Below are 17239 nucleotides of genomic sequence, written 5' to 3' on the forward strand. Positions count from 1 at the left end.
TGAGCCACCGCGATCCCTCATCATACTGCAGTTGGTAAGAAGGTTCGTTCCTAACTCTCGGGATTTTTAAAAATAAAAATTAATTCCATAAAGTGGATAATTATTTTACACTTCACTTCAGTAATCAAACACGAAATCATACTAATGTTTAAAGCTATTGCTTTAGTAAGTTATTTTATTCCACGTCAAGAATAGTAATTGAACCGTATCTGAAAATTTATAACTTGAGGAAGGGATACAATATGAAGGGAATTCATTTTCCTTCATATTGAATTTAGCTAAAGAAAAAATATGTACTATCATGAACTCCAATATGATCCACATAGAAACAACGTCCAATAGGATGTAAAAGATGCAATATTCTTTTGTTTATAACAATTAATTATAAAGGTAATAAATAACATTTTTACCTTCATTACGAATAAAACACTTTCCTTTCTATAGATGGTTATTAACCTTCGGCTATCTTTGGATTTCACTCTCAGACTTCCTGCGTTTCTCGGTCTACAGCCTTGCATCTAATATTCCAACCTTTTGCTCAATTTTTCGCACGGCAAGAATACGTTTATGGCATTATTTTTTGCGAAAAAATTAAATTCATTTTACATTTTAATTACCATTGCAAAAGCAATTACATATTTATGTCATCATCATTACATTTTTCTCCTCTTTAAAAATGAATTGTATTTCGTATAATCTACAGTATACAACGTTAACATAAAATAGGCAGGAAATCAATATAAATATCATTATTAATAGGTTTGAACACATATCTAAGAAAGCACCACATTTATGGTCTTTAAATATTTTCTAACTAATGATTTTATTAAAACACCTCATCTCCTCTGAAAGTTGATGATAAATGTAAGTAAGTGGAAACAAATGTTAGGGACGTATTATGTTTCGTTTACAATGGCTTTTGAGAATACATTGTGCCTAAAACTCTTTCCACATAAATTGTAATCGATAAACTGCCACATGCATGTACACAACTTTTGTAATATTAACAACATTTTCTTCTTTCTGAAGTTTTTCCACAAAGAGAACTGTTATTATGGAACTATGCAACACAGGGAAGGGATTTTTGGTTAATACAAATTCTGTTTCCCGCCTCTGGAACCTCCAACAATTTTTGTTCTCCACAGATCAGAAAAGAGCGTGTTGGTTGGAGGACAACGAGAGGATGAGAGTAAGTATTCAGTAGCGAACAATATAGAATGAGACAAGAGGACAATACTTGGTTTGGGTCGCTGTCAAAGGCAGGCAACCGGCTTTTTCTGGCTGTTTGCCAGCGGGATTGTGATAGATGGTCCACAACTGCTTTATCTTCAATGCACATACACATTCCCATACACTTCATATATATCGAAAATTCTACTCTGTGCTAGTACCTGGATCAATGGAACTGTGTAGTAAAGATAGCATTACTCACCAGCGCGGAGTCTGCATTCTCGGCTGAGGATGACCCCCGCAGGGTTGGAAGCTCGGCATCTGTATGTAGCTACGTGCACTTCCGGGTTATAATCTTCTTTACGGAACTGAGGAAAATAGATGCTGCCGTTGCTTAAAACCTCCCTACAACAGAAAATTGAGATCCAAGTTATAAATTATTCTATTTAGAATTCATTAAGAAATAATCATATTAAAATATGGCCATGTACTCTATTTATACTCAAGGTACATCATTTTCAAATATCTAGAATGACATAATATTATACATAGAGTAAGGGACGAAGAATTTTGCTATTTCGGGTGAAGAACAAAGAAAATTTCTAAACATTGTAACCAGAATTTGATATTGTACAGTTTTTAGTTGTAGTGTTCGGAGTAGATTTGGCAAACAGGTATTTAAAACAATAATCGACGCTAAAAATCATAATACTAATATTAATAGTAATACATCAGAATACTAAAACGAGGATTTACTAGTGATATTGTATTTATTTTTCCAAAAATGTTCTTTCTGAAACTTTGTTAATGAACATTTTATTAATTGGGGACTAAACTTACAGTGGTTTAAGTATATTTTCCAAAAGAAAGACACACAGAAAACAGATCCAGGTCATTAACAGAAAACGAAAGTCTAAGCTTCATTCAACTGCCAACAGTTGGCGGTGGAAGTTATAGTGATAAAGGGAGCAGGATTTTTGTTTTCGTATTTATTACAATGCCTTTTCGATCAATTTTTGAAAGATAAGGAAAAATGTGACTTAGAACACTGCAACTTTAACCGTTCAAATTGTTCCAAATCAAAATTGTTCACACGATTAGGATATGCATGCAACATTCCATAGAATTGAATATGCGCTTCTTATTTCTTAAATGTTTGCCTGCATCAGACCCTACACTAATATTTCTACGACTCAGTAAAAATACTACTCGATAATTTAAAGGTAACATATTTTAAGTAATTTTTACGAAGTCATTGAGGGAATGCTTTACTGGGTTCCGAAATAATAGAAAGTGCAAGCCGTGTAAGATTAAAATTCTAAATTATAGACAAATCATACGGACCTTTCAATCAATTTAAGCTCTTATGACCATAAACGTGATCTCTTCGTTCTTCAAAAGAAAATATTAAGAATTATAATGGTCAAAAATGTGAGTCCAGAACTTCTGTTTCGACAGCCTGATGTGCAGAAAACCTGAGATGGTAATATTTTCATCAAAGCCACTCTAACAAAACTCAGAGTGGGTACTTATACAATTACAAATAAAAGATCTCTATACCCGAAAATAGGTTAAACCTAGTGTCAAAAGCATCAGCCTCAAATATTTTAGCCCAAGTAGCTCTTAAGCTATAAGGCTAATAATGTACATGCTATAAGGCTATAAGGCTAATAATGTGCACCTCAAAAGAAATAGTAAATAATTGTTCGAAACTGAAGTGAAGTACAAAAGTGCATATGTGGAAACAAAATGGTGCAATTTTCGAAAACAATGGCCTCTCGGGTATACCTCTATTGTGGTACGGCCAACTTCAAAATGTCAAATAGAAACAGGGGTTGATTTTTCTTGCGTTGAAATAATTGTTAAATAAGACCACTTTCATAGGCAATAGTTCATGACAATTGGTATCGTGTGGCTGCTACAGAAAGCAAAATGATGGACAAAGCAAAATGATGGGATAAATTTACGGTGCTAGAAATAAACGAAATAGGAAACAAGTGGTCGAAACGAAGAAAGGAGTAAGGAATCTGTTATTAGCAGAGGGTTGAGCAAAACATGGGGCATGAACCTGCTTATTTGCAATAAAACAATTTGAGAAAGATAAGTACATAGCTAAAGAATCGTCGCACATTCGGCGGAGTGTAGTCGATCATCTTTGCTTCACAAATGCTCTATTTGATGTCCACGAATATCATCAATACAATGATTTATTCGCTGTAGATAATTATGAGCAACACATTCAAGCTCGGCCACGTTGATGTTTCAAAATGCGTTTCTAATGCGTTGTTTCATGTTGCGAAATATAGTTTCTCTATTCACAGAAACAAATTGCTCAATTCAGAACCTGAAAAAGTAATTCATACAAATAATGTTGATAGACCTCGGAGGAAACTGTGCATTGGAACATTTCCCGATCTTGTACTGTGGAGATAAAACATTTTAACTTTTGCCTACAGATTGCAGTTTTACGTGTTGGACAGCCATCTAATTAAAACCACATCGTCTGAAGTATATGGAGAGGAACATTTCACAATAGCGACAGTAGTGGTTGCAAGAAATCATGAAATATTGCTCCTGTTTAATGACCATCAGAAAGAATAACAGCCTACCCTGAGTCCCTAGAATGCACCCTACACATTAATGCTCAATCGGCGTTGCCAATTGCCTTATCGCATCCAGTGCGAATTCGCTGATGACCAGTAATGTGTATTGTGGAGATTCACGTTGCAGTGTGTTTCGTCAGTCCACAAAATGAAGGCTATGAAATTCTGATGTCCTCTGAATTGGTTGACTACCCAGTTGCAGAATAGAAGCTGTAAATTGCAGTCAACATCATTTACTGTAGTTCCTGATGCAGAGAGAGTGATGGTACGGACAAGAATTGTATTTGCACGGAGTATGCAGTACAGTACCTTGATCGTCATCACGTTCTTGTGTGATTTCTCGCGAAGATGCATGTGGATGCACTGCAACACCTGCAAGTATGTCAATGACAATGTTTTTATTTTGTACGAAAAAAAATGCCCATTGGATGTACACAAGATACATCGAGTGTCAACTGCATTCGCACCTCTGAGCTAGCATGGGTTAGGCCCCAATTTTGTACGGAAATGCATCGGAATGTGTTCGCCAGGGCAGGGTTCAAGATAATCGCCTAGTATGATTGCGGAAACTTTGCACAAATTTCAGCGGGATGGTCGCTTACAGGAATCGATCCTAGGACCTCTCGAACTTGATGAGATAGCTCTCCTAGTTTTTTCCAAGGTTTTCTTTCATTTAGACCAAATAATTGTTAAGATAGTAGCTGAGAAATTTAGGCCCTGGACGCTCCCGTCTCTCATTCTTAACTTCGTTACCATGGAGTTCTCTGTTTCATCTACAAACACGCCATTTGTGCATTTCCTTTTCATATCATAACATCTGGCCAACGTTTAGGAGCCGACGATGTCTCCAAATTTACTCTTGTCATGCATTTACTCAAGTTTTACTTGTCATGCGTGTCGAAGCCAACATGAGCTACTGACACATACTACAGTAGCTGTCATCTTAGTATCTTTTATTTTTCCCCCACAACTTAGCAATCATACCGTACTATCATGAACTATTGCCTCTGGAACCAGCCCAATATTTAGCACTTGTTTCAACGCAAGCAAAATCAACCTCGGTTTCTATTTGATATTTTGATGTTGGCTGTACCCCAATAGAAGTATACCCGAGTAGCCACTGTTTTCGAGTAGCCACTGTCGTGGGTTACACCATTTGTTTCTCCACATGCATTTTTGTACTTCACTTTAGTTCCAAATAATCATTTGCTATTTCTTTTGAATTGCAGCATACGGCAATCCTGGTATTGACCTAATAATGAGTTCGTGTAGCTTTCAAGCAATGTGGACAAGCAGTTAAACAGTGTAGAGATATGGAAAAGTGTTTTCTCTCAAAGTTGTTCAAATTTTAGCGACTGTTTCAATGGTGGCAAAGTCACCCCTGTTTTGATTTAAAATTTTGAAGTTGACCCTTGTAGATGTACTCCTGAGACAACGCTGATATCAGAAGTATCGCCATGTAATTCGACACATATACTTTGGTATTAACATTTTGTGTTTCAAAAATTTCTTTTCACTAGGAGCTGATTTAAGGCCCTGTTACGGATTTCGTGAATCAGCCTGTTTATGTTATCTTTTCCCACCCCCTTGGTGTGCCAGGGGTCTTACTCACACAATACTGTGTTCCAGACTTAAGTAATATGTGTACTAAGTTTGGTTAATTTTTCTCCAGGCATTCCACAGTTATGACGGGTCATGAATACAGTTTCATATACAAGGGCTGCTGGAAACACTTCAGCAAATTACTATTTACGTTGGCGCTAATGTTCCGATATTATACAATTCGGAAGATTAGACTTATCTATATTTAATTGTCTTTGAATGCTTGTTTAAACCTATTTTGTTTCACAGCAGTTTGAAGTTTTGCGTGAGGAATGAAAATTTCTCGTGAACATCTCCGGGCAATAACTTTTATAAATTCAAATGTAGTTTATGAATGAATGCATTAAGCTAGTTTATTTTCCTTTTAGGGATGAAGCTCATCCAATAGAACGCGTAAATTGAGTTTTCAAATTCCAGCATAGTTATATATCTCAGAGTAATGAATTTCGTGAGGGATGTCCTGCCACGTCTTTTGTTACAAGTATGGTGATGTGCATCAAATGGTTGAGTGAGATCGGCGTGTGACATACTGTGAGATTCGAGCATCCTTATACATTGACATGAAAGCAATACATACGAATTTTCGTTGTCACCTGAATGTATAGAAATTTTCAAGCAGTGGAATCCCACATAACTTGACCGGAGTTCAGAAACAGGCTGTTGTCAATTGGAGTCAAACTTGGTGTATTGCACCATTACAGGTGACGAAGCTTGAATCTATTCACAAGAACTCAAATCTAAACAGCGATCTGCTGTTTGGGTGTTTCAAAGTGAGCCGAAACCAACAAAACTGTTCGTTCAAGTAATGTTGCCAAGCAAATTAGTGCGTATTTATTCGGTTACACCTGACATGTAACCGAATAAATACGCACTATAGCTTCAGAAAAATAAAGGATGGTAAATGCTAAGTGATATGCAGCAATTTGTTTGCTATCAATGAATTGCGTGAAACAAACCAAAATCATCGCATTATCCATAACCACTATAGCACCAGTTTCCACTCAGCACACGAAACTGGATCTTTTCCAATAAAATTTACGAATTAATAATTCATTGTCCATATTTATCTGATTTAATACCTAATGACTTCTTTTTGTTCTATAGATGGTAAATAAGATGCATTGTGAGTGATTTGTGTTGTCTGAAACAGCTGCTGACGCATTCCGAACAGCGGTTTCGGAACTATTACTTCAAACTGGTGTGAAAAATAAACGAGAAGGCTGAAACAAACAATCAAAGATAATTTAAGCATAGAAAGGTACATTCTTCAGAATTTCATAATGACGGAACAATAGCGACAATAGCGGTAGTAGTACGCAGAAACTTTTCTAGCAGCCTTCGTCTTCAGATATGAAGCTTCTAGAAGATCGGATATATTCGAAAAAAAACCGAAGAGAATTTCGGAAAAAGGAAATTTTAAAATTTTGTGTCCCACGCTTGTACCCTTTAGGATAAAGGAGATGGATGATTAGGGAAACTGAATGATTGTAAAACAAAATGTTTGTGTTCTTTCACTAGAAATAAAACATGGGACCACGTGCACTAACGACACACACGAAGAGGGCTGTAACAGGGTCGAGACTAACATCTAAATAATATTTCCCATGGATTACAATGTTAGTTTTAGGCCCTTCTAATTCCTATATTATTTGAAATTTGCTGCTCATATTTCGTATCTTTACTAATCTCGGTGAGTACTTTATTAACATATATATCATATCTAGATTTCCTATTCTTGGATGAGAGTACTTTCTTGAATGAGTCAATGTGTTTTTTTCGGTTTGGGATTGCGTCTAGCGTCATATTCAGCAGCGAGGCCATATGAGACGTGGATCTACAACTTAACGTTGGATCCGAACCAATGAAGTCCTGCGGTAATCGAACCCGGTTTCCCGCGCCAAGGGTGAACACTATCCACATAGCCAAAAAGGAGTACTTATAAGAATTCGAACTACTTAACGAAGATCTCACATCTGTTTAACAAATATTGTGGTACTGAAAATGTTGTTTTACACAGTAGAAAATGTTATTGACCTGTGTACAAAATAGAGTACTGAATTTTAATCATGAATGGTAGTAGTATACACTTATGAGTAAGAAAGGGAAATGTTATCTGTGATTCTTCTTTTTAAACCATTGATCTAAAATGCTTCAAAAAGATTAAAAGAAGAAATTATATATCTGATTTTTCATTTGATACACAAGTAATTTCTAATTGTAGAGAATTGCAACTCATTTCAATTTTAAATACTGCATTTTACAGCTATTATATTGCCTATACTTTTAACAAAGTTAGTAATGACCAATTAATATAAGATATCGACTTAGAGGTACGTATATAATAACGCTTTTCTCCCATGCTTGTTTAAAACGTGTTAGTCAAAAGACCTTCTAACTTTGCAACCCTTGAACCAAAATTTGGCCTGGCTTACTAAATAAGTTAAATCTTGCTGGACCAGAACAACACTCCAGGCACCTATCAAGCCACGATTATGAGTTCTCTTGTAGCGTTATAAGGTTTAAATTGGTTTATGCAGAATAGCTGCAGCTCTAGCAATATACCAAGATAGTTCGCAACTTGTAGTTTACTTAAATGAAACCAGATGAATATATTATTAAGAAGCCTTTTGAGTATCATCTACAGAGTATAAGCAATAAAGGAAGAAAATTAGCGAATATAATGTTTAGTACAAATTTGAAATGAAACAAATTGAAAATTGAATTGATAGAATTCATATTATTAACACAAGTAAGGGAAAGTAATCGATACGTTCTGCGAATTTATATATACGCGATATGTGACTTGCTGCTCAAATGTTCATATTCCTAGGTGACGAGTTCAATCCTACGTGACATCTATGTAAACTTAGTGATGAACAAACGCCACATATTTTCCAGTTTATTCTTTCTCTAGGATCTCATATTATCTTGTACCCTTTTTAGAAGTACTTTGTGCAGAAGAAATCAAGCGACGTACAATCTCGAACTTAACAATGTATATTTTTCACATCGAGTAGATAAATAAAAATGCAGAAATTAACTATTTCCGTTTTTAACGTTGACCGCCATAGAACCGCCATATTGTTTTTTTGATATGGAGTCATGGTTCGAGGAACATGTTCTATGTTTGATTTTATCCCTCTATTGAAACCAGCAATTATAGATGTACTACTTCAAATATTAGTGTGGAATTTACATAGCTTGAAAGTCTCTCGTAGTTGCACACTGTGAAATGGAATTTACTTGTTTAGCAGTGCGAGTTCTGTAGTAGTATCGAAGAGTTTCCTGTTCATTAAATATACGAGCTAAAGACATCAGTGAATTGTACTTATATCTTACCTACAATTTTACAATTTTATGGACGATGCTTTCAGATCACAGTTACGTGCAGTGTGCAGCCCTTATTAATTGTACAAATATTTGGTAGCATAATTGTTCATTATGAATTGAATGATAACATGGTCATATATAGAAGTGCAAGTACTGTTACGTAAATCTTTGATACTTGATCTAGTTACTAAACTATTAGAGAATACTCTTATTACACATCTGTGACTTGTTACTCATAAAGTGTTGAAAAAAGAATGTAAGATATGAGACTCACCACCCCACTTATTTAGTCAGACATCTTTTTTCCTCTCCCGGTTGGAGGAGGATGAAGAATTACTTGTGCCTCAGCTTTTATCTAAAAATCTAACCTTGGAAAATCCATATTGTTGAGGTGGTATTAATTTCATTGGTAGATATAAAATTATACAAATGAATCGCAATTATGTAATTATTTTTACGACTTCTGTAAATAAAAATATTTACAAAGTGAATGTACTGTATGCTGCATTAATTCTTTTTGTATTATCACTTAAGGCGTCATGCATTTTCAGTGTAAAATGCAATACATTTGAAGGGGTGCATTCCAAAAGAGCCTAAGTCACTCTTTGTCAATTTTTAAATATTGGTTCTATTAAGTTCTATTTCAGCATCTTCGTATATTAAACAGGGATTCATGCCAAAATTCCATAAGTCAAATTAATTGTAGACAAAAGAAAACAACGCTCTTTTCGAAAATGTTCTTAGTCAGCGGTATTCTCTGAAGTTTATTTTCTGACTCATGCCTAAAAACATTTATAAAACTCTTGCTATAAATGATTATTTCACAGTTATTTTACGAAAATTAGGCAATTACAAGTTTGTTTTGTGTAGATTACTTTTCTTTTACAAAAATAGAATAATGGAAACACACACAAAGTATTCGTCTCATGAAAAACTTACTTTTCTGACTTAGGCTCTTTTGGAATTGAACACTTCATTTGCAGTTGCTGACGTTTCGTTTCTATGTTACATCCATTTTAACATGAAAAAGTTGTTCTTATACCACAAGATGTGTTCCAACATCTTTACCGGTTGCAAAATACATGAGTGTACAAATGTGTTAGCTTCCAAATATGTGTTCTTATAAAAAGTTTGATTCTTAAGTATCAAATTGTATATAAATCATAATCGTAATTATTATATCCAATATTAAAACCATAATTTTATATTTCACTACACGACTGAAGTATATGTTGAGAGAATTCAATCTTGGTCCATTGTTCTATTACATTTATATTTCTTTAAAATCTAAATAGGTCTATTTTAATCTTAAGTTTTCCTGTAGCCGAACAAAGTGTGAGATTAGTATTATCTTTGTATCTGTCTGATTCAATTGTCTTCAATTTTTGTATTTTAAGAACTACCGACTTACATTGTTTTGCAAATTCCTCAGTTATTTGAATTAGTCTTAATTAAGGACTGAGTTACGATTACTTTCTAATGTACAGACAAAGGAGTAGCAGGCAAGTTTTATATGGAGGGGGGCATGTTTTCTCAGGAAAAAGGGACGTTTTACATACAAGAAGGAATCCAAAAATCTGAAAACATTAATAACTCACCATATGTATATACATATTACAACCAAACATAGTACATATTATTATTATTATTATTATTATTATTATTATTATTATTATTATTATTATTATTATTATTATTATTATTATTATTATTATAAAGAAGTACATATTAAAGATTTACTTATTATACGTGTACATACATAGAACTGAAATTCGGTAGTCGTAAGAATGATATAGCACAATTTGCGAGAAAAAGACAATAGATTTGATATTCAATAAATGGCCAGATTTTACAAGTGTTTGTTACCTTTATAAGACATTTATTAGCTCGAAACTAGAATTTGGTTCTATTATCTGGAATAGTTTATCGAATATGCTTATAAATAAAATTGGGGCATACGAAAATATTTCATAAAACTACTTTGTTATATTATAAAATCAAAAATAAAATCATTTACATCGTCGCATGAGAACCAGAGGAACGTAACTCCATTTTCATAGGTTTACAGGCGAGAAGACAAAAATATTATTTTCTTAGAAAGACGTGTTTTTAATAAGATGGTAATTGAACTACATTACAACGGATTATAGACAAGGAGAACAGATGGCGTTACGTTTAATTTACACAAGTGGAGCTTTCAAAATTATGTCCAAACATGAAGAACACGAAAACCGCATTTTTGGAGTTACGTTCCTCTGATTCTCATGGGACGATATGAGATATAACTACGATTATTGGTTAATTCATTGAGGATTCCATACTCTGCTGAAAAGAAGAAAATTTAGTAATAAATATTTTATTCAAATAGTGTCGGATAACAAGTATTTTACTGAATAATGTTCAAAAATATAGAAATAACAATGCTGAATTATAGTGTAAGAAATCGATCGACATTAGTTGCACAAAATTCAAAATGTGAAATACTAAGACAACTAACAAAATCTTACAATGATTTAACCTACCTAAACAAATATGTAAAAGAAAAAGTAAATAATCAGTAACACATCGTTCGTCACATATCAAACTGTTTTAACTTTATAACAAGAAATATTGCCAATATTGATTTCATTGCCATTATGAATCATCAATATATTTTAATGTTACAAATATATATATATATATATATATAATTGAAAATCCCTATGTTTGTGACTAAATCTCCTGAAGCGCCCGACCGATCTCGATCAAATTTGTAACAATGATGACTTTCGAGGCTGGGCTGGTTTTAGGCTATTCACTTTGTTGGTAGAACTGAAGAGGAAGGGGGTATTAAAAATAAATAAAACTTAATAACTCCTGAACCACTTGACCCATCTTGATCTAATTTTCAACATAGATGAGGTTCAGGCCTGGGATCGTTTTTATGATTTAAATTTCACGGAGCAACGTAGAGGAGGAGAAGGAGGGGAGATATAAAATAATCAATTTATATAAAACTGAAAGTTACTATTTTTGTAACTTAATAACTCTTGAACTATCCGACCGATCTAAATCAAATTTTCAAGATACACGAGGTTCGGATTTGGAAACATTTTCTAATTTCATTTTAACGGTATATCCTAAGTGAGGGGGTAGGGGAGGGGGACGTATAAATAAAAACTAACAAAACCTAATAACTTTTGAACCATCCAACCAATATCGATCAAATTTTCAACATATATGAGGGTCGGGAATTGTTTTTATTTATCGTTTCACTTTGACGAACCAACCAAGGGGAGGGGAGGGGGAGATATAAGTAAAAAAAAATTAAAATGACTGCATTTGTGACTTCATCACTCTTCAACCACCCAACCGATCTCAATCAAATTTTCAACATACATGAGTTTAGGGACAGAAATTACTTTGGGCCATTCACTTTGACGATGCAAAGTACGGGAGGAGAGGGGGAGAGAAATTAAAAATGATCAAAGATGACCGGTATTAATGTTGAAGTCATAGTTTTCGAGGTGGATGAGACAAACTGTGACACTTCTGATGCTGTTTCAATCCAAATTCAACCCTGATAGTTGTGGAGGGGGAGGGTACTACGTAGGAGAGGGGGATAACATTTAAAATCAATCGAAAATGACTAATATTAGTGTCGAATTCATAGGTTTAGGAGTAACTGAGATTAACAGTGACAATTGTGCCGCAGCACGGAGGAAGGGGAGGGGAAGCTATATAATAATATTAATAATAAAAATAACAACAATAATAATAATAATCGAAAATGACCAATAGTAGTACTTAATCCATAGTTTTCAGGATCATTTAGATGAACAGTGAAATTTCCGATCCGGTTTAAATCCAAAATCAGCCCGTCCCACTTGGGAGAAATATATATACGTATATATATATGATGGAAAACGGCCAGTAGCAGTGTCAAATTTATAGTTTTCTGGGTCGCTTAGATGAACAGTGATACTTTCGATCCATTTAAATTCAAATTCAACCCCACAACTTGGGGGAGGGGGAGGAAGAAATATTTAAAGATGATCGAAAATGACCGATATTAGTGCTGAATCCACATTTTTTGGTGGTCGCTGAGATGAACGGTGACACTTCCGATGCCATGGCCCGCAACATGGAGGAGGGGGAAATATATATATATAAATGATAGAAAATAACCAATATTAGTGTCGAATCCATGGTTTTTGGGCGCGCCGAGATGATCAATGATCTTCCGGTGCTGTTTAAAACGATTGCATTAAAAACGAAAGCAGCATATTTCACGGGTACTAAACACATGAGATACGGAACTGTGCACTTAAATTTTCATTTCAACCCAGCGAAGCGAGTAATATATGCTAGTATGATTATAAAATAATGTTGGATTTTGAATACCAGATGTATAATTTTAATACTCATGAATTCTTGTAAATGAAAGCTAAATGCAAATCGCCAAGTAGACCTTGTGGTGGACAAACATAGTGTGTGTGGTTTCTTTTCGGAGTTCTCCCGTTCCCTCCCACTTTATTAATTCCATCGTTGCATTTCATTTCTCTTCATCGCCATCTCCATTAACCTAGCCAGCATAGCCGTTGAACTTAAAACCCAAAGATTTCATTCCTTTTTCTAAAAGCAACTATAATTATCATTGTAATGATTTTAATCTTACTTTAAAAAATAGTTCGAGTCTTGGAAATTCAAATATTTTAACCTTGTAACAAGAGCCTTAACTTGAGTAGTTGACACTTACTTTGTTCCTTTTTCTGATCTGTTGCACATGATTCTGCATTGCTTTTTACAAAGTGCTGTACCCTTGCCTAAGAGTTGTTCAAAACACTGAATAAAAAATTATTATTATTATATTTTAAATACAGTAGAGTGTCGATTATCCGAACGTCGGTCAACCGAACGACCGCTTAACCGAACTGTGTACTCGCTCGCACATGTTACTCTCCCACCCTACCGTCCATCATCCCCCTCACTCCCAAATCAAGTTTCCCACAGTAGTCGCCGCACTGAGCCACCGCTGGCGGAACATTGCTTCTAATGGGGCCTTCATAAGGCGGTGCTGACCGGCCAAGCCGCCCGTCGCTGTGTTTCAACAATCATCACACTTCTTTTTATGAATAAATTTACTGTACAGAACTTCTTTTTGGCAAATAAACATGTGCAGTTCGATTATCCGAACAAACCAGTTTTCCGAACACCCATGTCCCCCAATTACTTCGGATAATCGTCGCTCTACTGTATGTTATCTTAATGAAACATGGATCTTAACGGTTAGTAAAATTAAAATCACTGATTGCAGGAAGCTATTCATAAAAAAACTTTTTTTTTCTTTTTACGGAAAACCATTCGTTTGGCTTTGCGTTGGTATGAATATGAATGCTTAATAAAAAGCGAAGGAAAAATAAAATAATACTGACGCTGTGATTCAGTGATATAATAATTAATTGGCAATTCTGTGCATCCAGTTAAAAAAAAAAAAGTAACAACGGATGATTCATTATAGTTGTTTAAATTATTTTAACCTGTTGACGTGGTTTATTTTTCGTAAAAATATTTTTTTTCATATTCGACTATAAATATTCTTCATTTGGTATTAAACAAATTTAATAAGCATACAACAGTCCCATTTGAGAGAGAAGGATCATATGGGGGTAAATCCTCCAATCTCCCCTCGCAATTGCACCTCTCAGTAAAACTGATTAGTGATAATGAGATTTTTATATCGTTTTCCTGGTTATGCTGTTCATATATTTTTAAGTAGGAGTTTTGTGTTTTCTTTCTGTATTTCCAAAAATTCAGTTTATTATATTTGATAAATTTTATGCTAGGCTATATTCAGTTTCTTCCTAAATTATTAAAAAGTAAGATAGCCTCCTTTGTAAGTGAATTAATTTTGTGATTTATTGCTTTCTTCTAATCTTGATCAATTGTGTACTGTTATTTCTTATGTTACTTATGCCTGCAACACATTGAATGTTTAATCAGCATCTTTGAATTTCATGTAGAGTAATTCGGGGAGAAGCGACCACAGGGGTGAAGTGAATAGAGTTAAGGTTAATGATATGTGGCAACAAAGTATGATTGGCGATGACCTTGCAAAACCCCTGTCTGTGCAGTATTGAGTCTGGGGCCGACGGTGAAGATTGTGTATAGAGGGAATAAACGAACTTTTGAATGCAGCGAACACGGGCAGCAGGGAAGGTGAGTAGAACTGTGGTCTTTTTTGTTGCTATTGTAATATGAAACAGTAAAAAAATAGAGTAATTCTTTCCTGAAATAATTGTATTGTACCCAATACAACCACAACAGCATGATGCGATTATTAGGTACGCATGTACATAGATGTACCTCAATATATTGCGAACATAAAGTTATAAAACATGTTTTGAAAAAAAGACGACGATGTGGGGTGAAGTGACTAACTTACTTTGGGGTGATGTAAATAGTCCTGTTAATCATTCCATATTGTGTGTATGCATGCTCTTCCGAATATTAACACATACCGAACACTGCACCCCAGAAGGATTTTTTTTTTCTGAAAGAAACACTGCTCGAACCACAGTCTCGTATAGGAGAAACCTGGGTTCAAGACCTATTGGGAACTCAAATACTGTGCTCTTTGTTGTAAGGTCAGACAACTCAATGCTCCCAAGACTGTACTTTGGACACGATCTCGGATTGGTATGTCTATTTGCTTCTTAAGCATTGCTTATGTACCTTTAGATAATGTAGGAATTTCTCGTTATCCGTATACTCATTATATAGCAGTCTATATTTTGCTATTTACATTATGCCGAAGACACTTCTTCTCACCACCCCACCCCATATGTATATTCACTTCACACCCACGTGTGAAGTGAAGTGAATAGTTTATCTTGTATGATTAATTTCTTTCTGTGCACGTTACTTCAGACACGATATGAACCATACTTGTATTTTCAGAATGCAGAAGGTCTGTCCTATTCATATATAATTTTCAATCAGCCGTGCTTCCATTTCTATGTAAGATCTTTTAACTTTCATCCTTAGTATGTTCACTTCCTCCGAATTACTCTATATCTACAAAATTTTCTTTTGGAAATTACTTAATAGTAGTATTTTACTGTGAACAAATTTTATGTTCTTTTCGGAATGAACTTTGATTACGGAATCTGGGTGATATGTACACTTCTTTCTTTTAAACTAATGTTAATTTCTCAAAATTTTTTCCTATATAGAAATTGCATTCCTATTACTAAGTGGAATACTCCACCAATAATACTTCCAAACGTCAAGTACATTAATTTACAAGACAAGACGAAAACAGTTTCTCGAGAATCAAGACAATATAAGAAAATCTTTCGAAAATCGAGACGAGACGAGAGTTCAACAAAATTTACGAACCCAGACGAGAGAACCTTACGTCTCTATATGCCTATATGTCACTATCATACCAACCGTTTGGTACTTATCCTCATATACGCAATTTTTCTCTAGATTCACAGAAAGGCTCAAACATTGTTTCGGTCCGAGTTATCATAGCTAATATACGGTAAACTTCATCTTGCAAAATTTCAACATCTGTACACATTTTTATTTATTTCTTTGTTGCAAATGAAATATATATAAACTATATACTACATTTATGATGGGCATATATATCTAACTAACTAATTATTATTCAGCTCTGCAAAGCATCAAAATTTTATATTTTTGCACTTAAAATAATAGAAACAAAGGCATCAGTAATATTTTCTTTTATAAACGTACCAGGAACACGTATTTTTCTTTTTGCACAAAATTCAGTACTAAGCTAAAAACGTACAAAGACGTCAAAGCTGCATAATAGTAGGTTTATTAGGAATGGTAAATGAATTATCATCCTGTGTATGTTCCTTTCGTTGTTCGACATAGTTTAAGTATGACATGTAATTGTCATAGCACACTTCGTTCTGTCACAACCTGGACTTTAAGTTGATAGATTTGTAAAGAGAGAGAGTTATCTTGATTTGCCATTTGAATGTGAAGGAATTCGGTCAAAGGTAGGCCTGATACAATAATCGGTCGAGATCGAAAAGCCGGAAGTTGAAAGGTACCTAGCCACTAGTTCAAATCTTCACTGTTGGACAAGCGCGTAATTTGAGATATTATTACACTTCTGTATGCGTGGTTTCCAAATGGAGTTTAAACTTATAAATGTAAGTTTTCTTGTTTTTTTATTTTTATTTTTATTTATTTATTTTTTTAATAATTTTGATAGTTGAACAAACCATATCGAATATCTTATATAAGGAGGGTTGACTTGAAAATTTTTACTGAGCATGGAAATATGGTAATATTGTAAATGGGGCCAGAGTCCGGGCTGTGTTTAAGAGAATAGGTACTCAGATTTTCGTTTTCCTGCAGTGTTTCACCATTTTTGATATTCATAACTTTAGTAATGTTCTAATAATGAAATGAAATGAAATGAAATCTTTGAGTTTTACGTTCCACACTTATGTCGGCTATTCTAAAGGAGACGGTGATGATGAGAAACGAATATCATGGAATGAAGAAAG

The 17239-nt window shown here is 34.3% G+C and overlaps 1 protein-coding gene across 1 annotated transcript in view; it reads right to left on the reverse strand.

Moving 5' to 3' along the window:
• Positions 1-2287, reverse strand: part of LOC145672658 (cell adhesion molecule Dscam1-like) — a 439482-nt gene extending 437195 nt beyond the window's left edge. The window contains exons 1-2 of the mRNA XM_081741822.1: positions 2232-2287; positions 1433-1575 (exon numbers count right to left, since the gene is read on the reverse strand). Of these exons, the coding sequence (XP_081597948.1) occupies positions 1433-1575; positions 2232-2287 (199 nt within the window). The remainder of the gene's footprint in view (positions 1-1432; positions 1576-2231) is intronic.
• Positions 2288-17239: the final 14952 nt, after the last annotated feature.

This window comes from Thermobia domestica, chromosome 16 (genome assembly GCF_964235325.1).
Source record: "Thermobia domestica chromosome 16, izTheDome1.hap1.1, whole genome shotgun sequence".
Classification (NCBI taxonomy): domain Eukaryota; kingdom Metazoa; phylum Arthropoda; class Insecta; order Zygentoma; family Lepismatidae; genus Thermobia; species Thermobia domestica.